The 13,299-nt window shown below is 33.3% G+C and overlaps 1 protein-coding gene across 1 annotated transcript in view; it reads left to right on the top strand.

The window, feature by feature from the left end:
- Positions 1-13,299, top strand: part of RTTN (rotatin) — an 89,140-nt gene that overhangs the window by 14,451 nt on the left and 61,390 nt on the right. The window contains exons 11-18 of the mRNA XM_033010691.2: positions 2,769-2,939; positions 4,312-4,524; positions 5,749-5,861; positions 7,014-7,140; positions 9,374-9,499; positions 10,866-10,982; positions 12,641-12,780; positions 13,022-13,193. Coding sequence (XP_032866582.2) covers positions 2,769-2,939; positions 4,312-4,524; positions 5,749-5,861; positions 7,014-7,140; positions 9,374-9,499; positions 10,866-10,982; positions 12,641-12,780; positions 13,022-13,193 — 1,179 coding nt within the window. The remainder of the gene's footprint in view (positions 1-2,768; positions 2,940-4,311; positions 4,525-5,748; positions 5,862-7,013; positions 7,141-9,373; positions 9,500-10,865; positions 10,983-12,640; positions 12,781-13,021; positions 13,194-13,299) is intronic.

Here is a 13,299-nt window from a genome sequence, read left to right as displayed (position 1 = left end):
TCTGCTGAGCTACCTTTTTGAAAAATCTTAATTTCTTTCTAGTTCTATCACTGGCACATTATTTAAAAAAAAAATGTAGTTCTTTTACTAGATGATACTTGAGGTTTCACCTCAAGAAAATGAGTAATGAATTTTGTCTTGCAGTGAAAGGCTGTTAAGCAGCCATTGAGGGAAACACGTGTAGGGAAAGGGATCTAAGGGAAAAGTACTGACTATAAATCTTGGCGTCCAATTTGATGTAAATGACAACTTTTGCTTTCTTTACTCCTTATAAACTATGTCTTAAAAATTAGGGAGATAACTGTTTAGATCCAAGACTGGAATTGTAAGATACATGGTATCCATTTTCTACATGGGACCTATAGATCCCTGAACAGATTTCAGCTATCCTTAACTCTGTTGCTTAGCTGGGAAAGAAAGGAGAATGCTTGTTGGCCCAGGAGAGATTCAAAGCTTTAAGATGCTGTTGACCAAATAATTTAAATTGCTGGAAATACATATCTGAGCAGCTGAGAGTTGTTACATATATGAAAAATTATTGAATAACAGATGAAATAACAATGGCCAACTCACTTTTTTGAGGAAAACTGAAAGCTGAAACATGAGCTAGCGTGGTATAAGCATGTAACAAACATACCAAAGTTGCAGACTGAAACTTGTCTAACATCTTGAATTAAGTGTAGTCTTAAATGCATGACTTAGAATTCATGAAGACACCACTAAATATGAAACGGTGGCATTGCAATAATTATTAACATATTGCTGTAGGCTTTCCTAGTCTTTGTTTTACAAATTATAATATTTACAGTATTTATAGGACCTAGCAGTGGATGAGAACTTTTTTCTTTCAATTCAGTCTACTGATCTGTCAAAATCTATTATAAATGAACATCTAGTCAGTACTGAAGATTCCGTGCAGAATGTTTAATCTTAATATAATCTTTTGTTTATTTGTTGTATGACCTGAATCAGTATATTCCATTGCATATAAATCTGTCAAACCACAGTAGAAACTGTGAGCATTGTCACATGTATGTCATACTGATTGTTTTTAGTAGGATAGTGTTTGTTTCCAGGCTACTAACAAGGAAAAACTCTGCAAATAATCTGGTTAGTCATATGCAATTGCACTGATTTTTAAAGAAGGAAAAAAACGAAAAAAAAGACCCCAAACTTTCCTAATATAACTTTATTCCATTGGTAAAACTCCTGAGATTTGATAGTAAAATAATTTTCAGATATAAAATTTACCTCCTGTTGAAAGTTATGAATCGGCATCAATTTGTGATGCAGAGCTGGACTGTGCAGTGCAATTCAATAAAGTTAATTTTGATAAAGCAATTGCAAGGTAGGAGATTAAAAAAAGCTCTTCATCTTTCTTAGTGTTTGAGTAAATAAAATAACTGTGAATGGGTGATTTTAGGAAACAGCTGTTAAACTTAGTATTATATTATTTAGTACTGTATCAAATAAAATGTCTCTTATCAGAAGTAGACTGTACTTTTAGAGCTGTTAGGCTTCAGTGCTTAGAAAACATGCTTCCTCTCTGTGTTTTGTATTAGCTCCAAAGGAAGGAGGTCATGTGTCTCCTTTCTAGGAAACTTGAAGCCGTTCTTGCGTAACTTTATTGCTTTATGTTTCTTCATTTGTCCAATTTTAAAACTCTGCACTGGAATATCTTTTTGAAGAATAGGTATTTTGTGAATCACATTCAAAAATACTTAAGTTTGTAATTGTATGTATTTCACCCATGCTTTTATGCCCAAGTGAAGTTTTTTACTGTTTTCCAGTTTCCTGTGCTTAAGTGCAGTTTGATTCTGCCATACCAAAAAGTCAGATCCTGTAGATTGCCATAGCCCTTCAGCTTTTTTGGATCACTAGCTTTGACAGTCATCCCTGTCTCAGGGAGGAATAAACTTGTTGAATCTATTGTTGATTTGACTGATTGTAGCAAACTGATTCTTGTCATTTTCTTCAACTATATTGAGTAAGAAAAAAATACTGCTTAATTGCTTAACAGTGATTATCAATTTCCGGAATTAATAAGCTAGATCTCGCATGTGCCATTGCTGTAATCGTTATTTGGCATTCCAAAACTAGCAACTGAAATTAATTCTAACTTTGTAGTGTCCTTAAGTACCTGGCTTTTTCCAGTGACCAAAAGACTGCAAACTAATTTTTTTCTCTAGTGTCAATGAGCTGTGTTTATCCAAATGATAGTGATTCTCAAGTAGAATTTTACATAATCTGAGAAATGTGCTGCTGTTTCCTTTGAGAATGAATAGGCATAAAAACCATTTGATGTTCTCAAAGTTTGGATTGTGGGTTGTTTCTTTTTTTTTAAAAAAGTAAATATTTATTTCTTTATTTAAAATTTTAAAGTAAAGCTTTATTAGCAGGTTCAAACCAACCCCTAATATTTTGATCTTAAAAGTGAACTTCAAAATAGTTAAAATACCAGAAGTTCAGAAGTGCAGTGAGTTGGAATTAAGGGTGGGAAAAAAAAAAAGGGGGAGAGGGTAGAGTAACCTGTAATGAGTACTGACCAAAGTATTCAGAACCAGAAGTGAAGGTAGAGTGAGGTCTAGAACTAATGCATGGTTCTGTTCAGATAACAAGCAAAATGCTGTATATTTTGTACCATTTCTGCATTTTTAAGTTATTTGATGTAATTGTGTTAATGATGCTATGGGTGCTGTATAAACTCTGTAAAAATACACTAAGTTTTCAATTATTTCTAATGCTTGTATTTCTGATTTTGTTTTCAGAAAGACAAATTGCTTCTGGTCTTAGGTTTGCTTGGAGAAACTATATTATATCACAAAACCAATATAAGTGCAGAGCAGCCTGAGGTGATGTTGGTGCATCACAGAATGGCATTTATTAGCATTTCACTTTTCACTGTTAGATTGCTGCAAATAATTCTCCCTGTAGAAAAGGTATGCCATCACTAATTTTAAGTGATTCTCTTTTGGTTTTGCATTTTAAGAAGGCAAAAAGTGATACCTTCCTTGGTGATTAATACTGGGAAAATAGCCACTGGACATAGAAATTCATCTGATTTACATTGGCTGATGTATATTCACAGAAGGCAACTTTGTCTATTCTTCAGTTATCAGTGCCTTCTGTTTGCAGAACCATCTGCAGATTTCAAGTCTTTAAAAAACATGTTTAATACAGTTTTCAATGAGGTTTTGAAATTCAATGTTCTTTTTTCTCTAGTGGGCTGTTTAGTTTTTTTTTTTGTGTGATGCATGATTTGCAAAGCTATGCTGCCCCCTGCTCATTTACAGTACGTGTGCAAGTAAGACTAGAACTACATAATGTTTAAAATCATCACTCTAAATATGGTGCAACATATTAAGCAATTGTATTTCATACATTATAATGATTTTAGTTGTTCGTTGCTTCCAGTGCTCTTTTAAAGAAGCTCTGTTTTAGTTCTTAAATTGGTGGCGGTTTTTTTGTGGCTTTTTCCCTGTTTATTTCAGATAGGAGGGTGTGTGTCTGATGTTTGAAGTGTTTTGTGGGATAGAAAGTGTTGGAAGATGTTTACATCTGTATAGGTTTATATATGTGGGGGTTTTTTTGATCAGTTTTTATTGCAGTGTATCTTTTAGACATTCTTCAGTCTGAGTAGCAGATTGATTTTCAGTTACGTATATTCATATATTCTTATTACATATAATTATATTACATATATTCAGTTATTAATATAAGCAGTATCTTGTACCTGCAAATAAGTATAGACATATGAATCTAATGACTTTTTGTAATTTTTGTCTCTATCATCTTATGTACATAACAAAAAAAATTAAGTTCTATGTATGTCAGGAGTTGGAAAAAAGTGGCTGTATATGAGGTAGACCTTTTAGTTAAAGAATACAGAACACTTGCAGTAAAAGAACCAAAACAACAGAAATCCCAGTTCTTACTATGTGATATTAATACGGGGAATTGTAGACAGCTTTTTGTTAAATACAGAAATATCGTGATCTGTGTATTCTCTGCCATCTAGTGGTTAGACGGTAAATTGACCCTGGACAGTGATGTGTGGGCTTGTTAGTGCTGTGACTGGACCACACACAACTTTTGTGACTGACTGATTACAGGTCTGACGTTAGGACTGACATCTAATGAAATTTCACTTTTTAATGATAAAAATAATAATTCTTCATATAGAACTGATGTGATATGTGTTTCTTTAAGTAGCATCAATAGTGGTTGTACTAGTTGAATGACTGCAGATGCTGTTGTTGGTTTTACTGTATTTTCAGGTTGTTATTCTGACAGTTACTTTCTTTTTCAAAGGCGAGTAAAGTTTTACAAAAGAGTTTGCTGAACGCTTTATTTATTCTCTCTCTGGACATGTCCTTCTCCTTGGAATACCCAAGCATTCATGAATCCATTGCAGCCTATCTGGAGCAGATGAGTACTGAGAACTACCGTATTTATAAACAAGCTTCAGAAGCTGTGTATTCGATTGAATGCACTTGTAACTTTATGGTTGAAGTTCATAAGAAGGTGTGGATTTATATAATAAAATATTTCCTGTAGGCAAATTTCTTGCCTCCACTTCCCATTCTCTATGGTAAAAAACTAGTCTAGCATAGCCGAAGTAAATTAGTAAGTGTGAGTATTCCATAGTATGCAAGATGTAGTTAATTTATATTTGTTTTCACTAATACTACTCATGATATTTGTAAAAATCTTATCCTAAGTAAAAGCAAAAATACAGACATGTGAAGATTAGAAGTGGACACAAGACCTTTAAGGGGTAAAGTAGTAGGGAAGAAGAAAATACAAAAGTGTGTGTATGTTGCCCAGTATTTAAATAGTTCAGAAAATTTTATTTCCTGACTATTTGGCAATTGTAGCTGTAATAAATGACTACTTACTGATTCTGTGTGATTGGTGTGTTTCACTTGGTCGTGAAGACAACTAATATAACTTGCTTTATTAGCTAAGGGATTCTAGCACAGCACCAAAATATTATTCTTCATTATCCAAATGGAAAAATAATTGTGCAAAATACTAGCTCCATTGATACTAAAATAAACGAATAAAATATAGCAATATAAATGTAGTTTCATCTCTAAATCTGAGTTAATCTATCCTTTATATAGGCAGGTTCTGAACTTAATAAAAGCAATACTTTCATCATAAAATACTGTTTACAATGAAGTTAACTCCATCAAATTTAAGTGGCTCATGTTTACTGTATTTAATAACCAAAAATATGAAGACATGTACTTAAAGAAACCCAAACCTGCTCTTTAATATGAATAGTGAATTGTTAAAAATTGAATAGTTAAATCTTATTATCTCTCATTATACTCTTCTCCCATAAAATGCATATTGATTTAAAAAAAATTAAATTATTAAAAGCATAAAGTATTCAAGGATGAGTCTATTATTGGGCATTTTAGGAAGTGTTTTGAATTGAGTTATAGTGTTCATGCTGTGAAATATTGGACATAAATTATTCCCATTGAGTTTAATAAAAGTTTATTTGGATTCAGCAGTTGAAGGGTTTTCAGCTTGCAGGAGTAGGTTCTAAAATTTTTGCTTGAAATCAGTTGAATTACTTAATCAGGTTAATTATAAACTTCTCTGTGAAAGACTGAACCAAACCCTACTTAGTAGATGTATTAAATGATGATAAATTCTGAAAGATTATGCAATAACATTGTATACTTTCAATATTACTAATTCTGATAGTTTCTTTTTCTTCATTTTACTTCTCAGGGGGACAAGAATCTTTCTGAATTAGTAGAACTGGCAGATCAGGCCTTGAGCAGTCTACCCTACCATCAACACTTTCCCTTGCTTCAGGAATGCATTCACATATGCTCAAATATGTGAGTACATTAGTATTTAATACTCTTACTTGAGAAAATATAGACCTTTTTTATGGACAAAGTTTCTCAATTAGAAGCACAACTTGTTTATTCCCTGTATTTGAACAGTTGTTTTCTTTTAGCCATTGAAAGAATTCTTCTACATAACTTGTCATTCTGCAGTGGATTTATTGAAAATTGAATTTCATGTGCTAAAAAACTAATGCTTTATTCTTTTCTATCTATAAGCTTATATGATTTTGTATATAAAGTTACTATGTGATTTATAAAGAAACAGTTTTTAAAACACTTCGACCTGTCTTTCAAACTCTAATTCCTTTGTTCCAAATATATTTGTGTAACTTATTTTACTTTCAGAAATCTTAAAGTACTTAATTTATTGTATATTACAATATAGCATCTCATTTATTAAAAAAGCATGTTTTTATTGCTTTTTAGATTTTCCATGTCTCTAGTTAGTGAATTTAAGTTTCCCTGTGGTGCCTGGTGTATTGAACACTTAATTAGAAATACAAAATCTTCATTTTATACTGATTCAGAATTTGACTTTAGGGATTTTTTTTTAAAGGAAGCTACACTTAAGAGCTCTCTAGTAAGCGTTTCTAAATTATGAAATGTCAAACCACTTCTCAGTGTTTTAATGCTTTTAGAATTAATTACTGTTTGATTACTGTTCCAGGTAGCAGGAAATTCACTTTAGTTTTTTATCTCACATCGGTTCACTTTGTGATAGTGAGATGGACTTTTACTTCTGCAAGGAAAAAGTTCTGAAAGCACAGAATTTTTTTTGATCATATACCATAATCTAAGGATCTTATTAAGCTCAATAGAATTTTACGTTTTCAGATGAATATAAATGTTTGTCCAAATTTTACTGAGAGAATTTTAAAAAAACTATGGTCTTTTATTACCTACTTGTATTAAAAAAAAAAAAAATATTTGTAAATGTACAAATGTGAAGATTGATACCATGATTTTGGCAAATAGATTGTGATCTCTGAACTTCTGTCTGTCAAGTAATTTTTCAGGATGTATACTTTTTCAGAAAATATTTTTCAGAGATTATAGTGAAATTTTATAGGCATATTTTTGTAGACATCTTTGGGTACTGCAAAATAAATAATAGTTAAATTAATTATTTTTCATTTTTAGTTGCAAGTCTGCTGAGGCTAAGTCATTGCTCCAGGCTGAGGGTCAGAATGTGCTTCTCCATCTATTGTCTTATCCTTTGCTGAATATTAAAGCTGAAGCCTACCACTGCTGTTTGGAAGTGGTTAAGGTTAGAACTAATGCTTACTTATTGCTCTCGGTGTTATGCTAAATAAATGCACATTATATGATTTCCTCATTAACAGCGTTTCTAATGCAGATTTTGTTTACCATGTTATATGTTATGAAATCTGTATAGGCCTGGGCTTGCAGTTTGCTGTTTTATTTTTGGTATTAAATCTACTTGGTTAGGTTATACTTTAGCTATTGCGCTTCAGAAAGACAGGATCTTTAGAGGGGGAAAAATAATAACTGACAATTTTGTCTTTTAAAGGCTTTCTTAATGCTGGTCACTTTGGTTTTCTGCTGCTGTTACACAGAAATGTTTATATTTCATTTTGCATTTGAAAAGAAATTAAGTGTTCAGTTTTGCTTGTCTGCTAAAATGAGGTTCATAGAATCACAGATTCATTTGGGACGGGACCTTTAACTATTACCTAGTCCAACCTACCCTTTCAGTAAGTCAGGCTGCTCAGAGATCCATCCAACCTGACCTTAAAAGTTTCCAAGGATGGGGCATCTACAACTTCTCTGGGCAACCTGTTCCAGTGTTTCACCACACTCATCGTAAATAATTCCTTCCTTATACCTAGTCTAAATCTGCGGTCTTTTAGTTTAAAACCAGTACTCCTTGTCCTGTTGCAACAGGCCTTGCTAAAATTTTGTTCCCTATCTTTCTTTTAAGTATCCTTCAAGTATTGAAAGACCGCAATAATGTCTCCCTGGATCCTTCTCTTCTCCAGGCTGAACAGCTTCAACTCTCTCAACCTGTCCTCATAGGAGAGGTGTTCCATCCCCCTGGTCATTTTTGTATCCCACCTTTGGACCTGGTCCAACAGGTCCATGTCCTTCTTATGTTGGGGGCCCCAGAGCTGGACACAGGTGGGGTCTCATGAAAGTGGAGGAAACGGTCAGAATCACCTCCCTTGACCTGATGGCCACACTTCTCTTGTTGCAGCCCAGGACATGGCTTTCTGGGCTGTGAGCACACATTGCGGGCTCATATTCAGGTTTTTATCCACCAATACCGCCAAGTTCTGCTCCGCAGCACTGCTCTCGATCCACTTATCCCCCAGCCTGTGTTGATACCAGGGGTTGCCCTGACCTTGCCCTTGCACTTGGCCTTGTTGGACCTCATGAGGTTTACATGGGCCCACTTCTCAAGGACAGATTCTATTCCTGTCATAGCAGTTGTTCACTTCTGTTTGTTTTTGTACAGGTTGGTTGGTTCGTGGGTTGGTTGGTGTTTTTTAGTTTTGTTTTGTTCTAGTTTTTGTACCTGAGCAAAAATAATTTTGAATTGGCTGCTCTTCTGCTTTTTTCAAGGATGTTTATTGAAGGAAAAATGGAAAAATAACATATTAATAACATATGGACACTTTCAGAATAAATATTTTTACCTAGATTATAATGTAATTGCTTAGACTGTAAAAAATATGAAAGAAAAATACTACTTTTCTCCTATGTATAGAATCTTGGGTTGTGTTTAAAAACATGTAAGTCCTTTTATGTATTCATTGTTTTAAAACCTTAATTTGTTGTTGCTGTTTTAGGGTCTTGTTTTGTTTTTGGTTTTGTTTTATATGGATATTTTTTCATTGCCTGCATTTTTTATAAAGATACCCTGAGATGTAAAGAGTGTGAGCTTCCTAAAAGTAGAGCTGTACTCTCTATAAAAAATGGCAGTGTCTTATTCATCAGGTCATTTTAGGTATTCAGTAATATTGGCTCACAAAATAAGAACCACTTTTCTGTTTTGATTAAATACTTTGTTGTAATTCTTATTTTCTGTAATAGACATCAGCTAAACTTATTGTGCTTATAGAACAATTCACTGATGTACAAAGATGCTGGAGCTAATCTTTTGCAAAAAAAAGCCCCTACCTATTTCCACTGAATGACACCTTTTTGAGATTTTTACCTGCCAGTTTTAGGTTTTGCTTATTTTAATGTAATATCAAACAACATATAAGGCTTGTGTAATTTATTTTCACTATTATTTAAAATAAAACCAAAATTATTTTGTATTCTAGTCCTGTGTAGCAACAGGAATTTTCAGTCAGTGATCTATAAAGATGGTATTTCTTCCAGGGCTGTAATGTTTAGCTTTCAGAACTATAGTCTTCCAAACTGCACTAAGGAAGCCTTTCACTGAATGAGAACGTCAGGCAATCTGTGAAACAAGATGTAGTAGTGGGGGCTGTCTTGAATCTTAAAACTAACCAACTTTATTTTTACTGAAGGACTGTTTAGGTATTCATAATATTGCTAAGCCTGTGTCTTCAATCTGCTACGGAGTACATTTTCTTCTTCATCCAAAAGTTTTATATGAGATATGTGCGTTTGGCCTTCAGGAAGAGAAGAATGAGGTACTGTGTTTAGTAGCTATATTTATAAGTTGATGTGCGTGCAGAGTAGTAGGTGTTGATATTCTTCATGGAGGTTGGAGGCTTATCTGAAGTTTTGACTATTTAAGGCTTATTGTATATAAGAAAGCTGTGCAAACAGAGAAAGAGAAGTTGTAGTAAATGGACAGATTTTTAATGAAGAATTCAGAGACAAAGTAATGTTCTAAGCATAGGATGATATTAAATATAATGAAGACCAATGAAAAATGAGATAAGCTGTTTTTCACTCTTTTTCTGTAATATATTCAGCCCTAATAAAATGTGCATATGATGAAATAGTATGTATGATGCTTTACATTTATGGAAAGCATGAAGTCTCAAGTCTTTGTAAGGGTGGGATGACTTCTGAAAAGTGTATGTTTGAGGAGCAAAAACATATTTTTAATCTGCAGTGTCTTCACTATAAAAATGTATTTCATTGTGACAAACACATCTGTGTTTAAATTTTCATAAAAGATCAGATTAATCTTTCAGGCATGTGACAATGACAAGAAGAAATTAAGAACCTTGTATTCCAAGGTTGGGCTGAAGATTTGCCATGTGATTTTACAAATCCAGTCCATTAAACATAGGCTAGAGCGATATTGTTAAAGGCTGTTCTTGTTGCCTGGGGTGAGAGGATTTTTAGCTCTGGCATAAAATGTAGGTTTTTAACTGCTAAAGGTAGGTATTTTTACACTATGTAAGGAAGAGTGAATTCTGAGAAGCTATTTTTTTTCCCCTCTTCCCATTATAGTAATAAAATTAGCTTGTAAGTACTTTAATATTGCACATAGTATACATTACATACTGTATACAGGATACATTAATACACTATAAAGAGCCTTAGATGAATTGGTGTACAACTTGAAATATGTGGTAACCTTCTTAGTTTGACTCTGTCAAAATAAAATGAAATGGCCATGTAACAGGCTTTAAGGCTCTCTTCCTGTGTCTTTAGAAGCATATCATAAAGACTGGGCATGAAATGCCCTGGAAATGTAGGATCAGGAAAGAAAAGAAACAGAATTTGTTTTACCTGCAGGATAGAGGGACCAATAGGTGTATAAGTTGAAGTAATTATTTATTATATTTCAGAAAAGGCAAAGAAGATTTGTAAGGGGAGAATGCTTGGATGCTATTTAGGCAGAACTATTTGTGTGTTTTTTCTGAGAGGCCTTTCTAGTAACTTAATGTTCAGTGTGACTGATAACTTAAATTCTGTAGTGACAGTATTTTATGAGATGTTTCTGTATAACGTTTCCAATTACAGCATTGGCAAACTGACCTAGACACATTGATGGTTACATCAGTTGCTTTTTTTTTGTTTGTTGTTGTCATTGAGCAGGTGAACTCTACAGCCAAGGCCATTCTGATACATCTATTGCAGGGACAATTAGTAATGGCAGTATTGACTTGGAACAAGTTTATTGAGGCCCTCTACCCTGTCATTCCTGTTTTACAGGTACTTCTAAGTGCTTTTATCTGAATTTTATGAAATCATGTAAACAGCAACACTATCATGTTAAACAACAAAGAGAATATTCACCTAAGTAGCAGATGGAAAATAGATAAACAGTAATATACTAGAATATGAAAGTTTGAAATGTCATAGTAGAAATCAGCATGTACTGAGTGGGATTTAAACGGTTTGAAGATATGAATGGATAATCCAAGTATAGATTAAAACATTGTGTGCTTTTTTAAAATTAGTTAATAATTATTAGAATGTCCCCCGTATCTTAAATTAGAAAATTGTAAATCCTCTGTGATGATTATATAGTTTTCTGATCAAGTATGTGCTTACTATATAGCAATAAATGTAAGCTATATTTTCTTTATTTTGATACTTGTTTTTTGATTTCTTTGTTTCCAATACTATAGAAGTATCAAGAGTTAGTACTGTTTTCGGGCCTTAGTCTTCATATCTGTAACAATGTGTAAATTTTCTTTTTGTTATCTTTACTCTTGGCTTGATCCAGTGGGAAATTTTGCCTTTCTCAGTCTGATTTTCAGCCTAATTGCTCCATCCAAATTCATTACTGTTTTTTCTCTAGTGCTAGAAAATTCCCTTCTGTGATCTGCCTTTAGTCTTCCAGATTAGGTATTTTGCTGCACCTATCTAGTGTCTGTTTGCCTCATTTCAGTCTTTTATGCTAGTTAATACGTCCAAATATACTTTTTGTCTTCATTTTCTTCAAAAATATCACTCTTGATAATTATACCTACTTATTTGCATCACTGCTGTATATTAATTCATTGCCTACACCTTTGAAATAACTGCATCTATAACTTAAGCTCTTACATAAACTGCACAGAAATCAAGGCAAAAATGGGGAGAAATTGCAAATAAAATGGTCCATGAAATAGAAGGCTTGTACAGAAACATATGCAGAGGAAATACACTGAGAACTTTAAAGCAGTGGGAGAAAGGTTATTTCAGAGCTTTCTAGCCCAGTAATGTCAGTATTTCTGTGTTAACCGCATACATATCTTCCATTTATATTCAGGATTAAATAGGTGGGTGTTTGATATAAGCTGTAGGCTAAACATGTGAGAGATCTTATTCCTCTGTTCTAGAGCGGCTGTAGTGGCTGCCTACAATAGATACTTCAGCAGAGCATACCAGAGGCCTATATTAACCTTACGTGTATAAAATGCATTGTATTTTATTCTACTGTGTAAATGTTTGCTCTGTCCTTACTTGACATAACTGATTCTGGTTTGTCTTCTTTGTGTGTGAAAGTGCTTTGATAACATATCTGAAAATAGAGAAGTTTTAATGTTTCGAAGTAATTTTCTTGTAGAGATTGAATTTTAGTTATTGAAATGGAAACTGACCTTACAGGGCAGCATCATGTTAACAGATTGAAGGGTAAAGCTTCAGTTCAAAAATCTTTATTTTGATTTGCATACAGGGTAATTAATATGTTTCTATGGCAGAATATTGATCTGTAGAAATCGAATGTTTTCTTAAAAGTTGCTACTTTTTTTTTGAGGGGGTGTTGCTCCTTCCCCACCCTCCCTTATCAAATTAAACAAGGGTAATTCCCCTTTTAGGGGCTAGGTTAGTGGAATTTTTTTAATTTTTGAAATTTTTGTTGTTTATCTTGTTTGTTTTAGGGTTATGCTGACACAAAAGATACTCTAGGGAACTGTATCCTCACTTTGAGTGAAACAACCTCTGACAAAGGAGAGGGTATTCTCCCTAGAACTACTAGACTACGGGCTGCTCTGCGTCTTCTCTTCTCAAAAAAGCACTTGTAAGTAATGCCCTGTAGCATTTCAGCATGTTTTCTAATTTTGAAGACAAAAATGTCTTCTCGAAAAAACCATTGATTCTTATGCTGTGGGTTGATTTGAAAGGTAGATTAATCAATATTGAGTTGAGTGAGTACTTCCCTTCCCAGTATTAATTTTTTAAACTAATTAATTTTTAACGATACAGTTAAAGTTTTCCAGTATAAGACATTATATACTTATTTTAATTGTTTACTCCTTTAGGGTTCGTTCTATAGCACTTAAACATTTAACATTCCATCTTTTGAATGAAGAAGGGGCAAACTTGAAACGCCCGCATCTGCATGGTAGTGTGCTTTCCAGCATTTCAAACTTATTTATTATAGAAAGAGCTATTGAGTTAAAATTGGATGATAAAATGGAGTCAATATTTAAGGTGAGTAAACTCTGTCTGAATATTGTCATTGAACAGCTTTTCTACCTGTCCAGTTACTGAAGTTATCACTTTCTGAAGGTTGCAATATTTCATACAAATTGGCTTG

This window comes from Tyto alba, unplaced genomic scaffold, assembly GCF_018691265.1.
Source record: "Tyto alba isolate M040663 unplaced genomic scaffold, T.alba_DEE_v4.0 Super-Scaffold_27, whole genome shotgun sequence".
In the NCBI taxonomy this organism is placed as follows: domain Eukaryota; kingdom Metazoa; phylum Chordata; class Aves; order Strigiformes; family Tytonidae; genus Tyto; species Tyto alba.
Note: the sequence above shows the minus strand (reverse complement) of the source record. Positions and strands in the feature narration are given on the sequence as shown.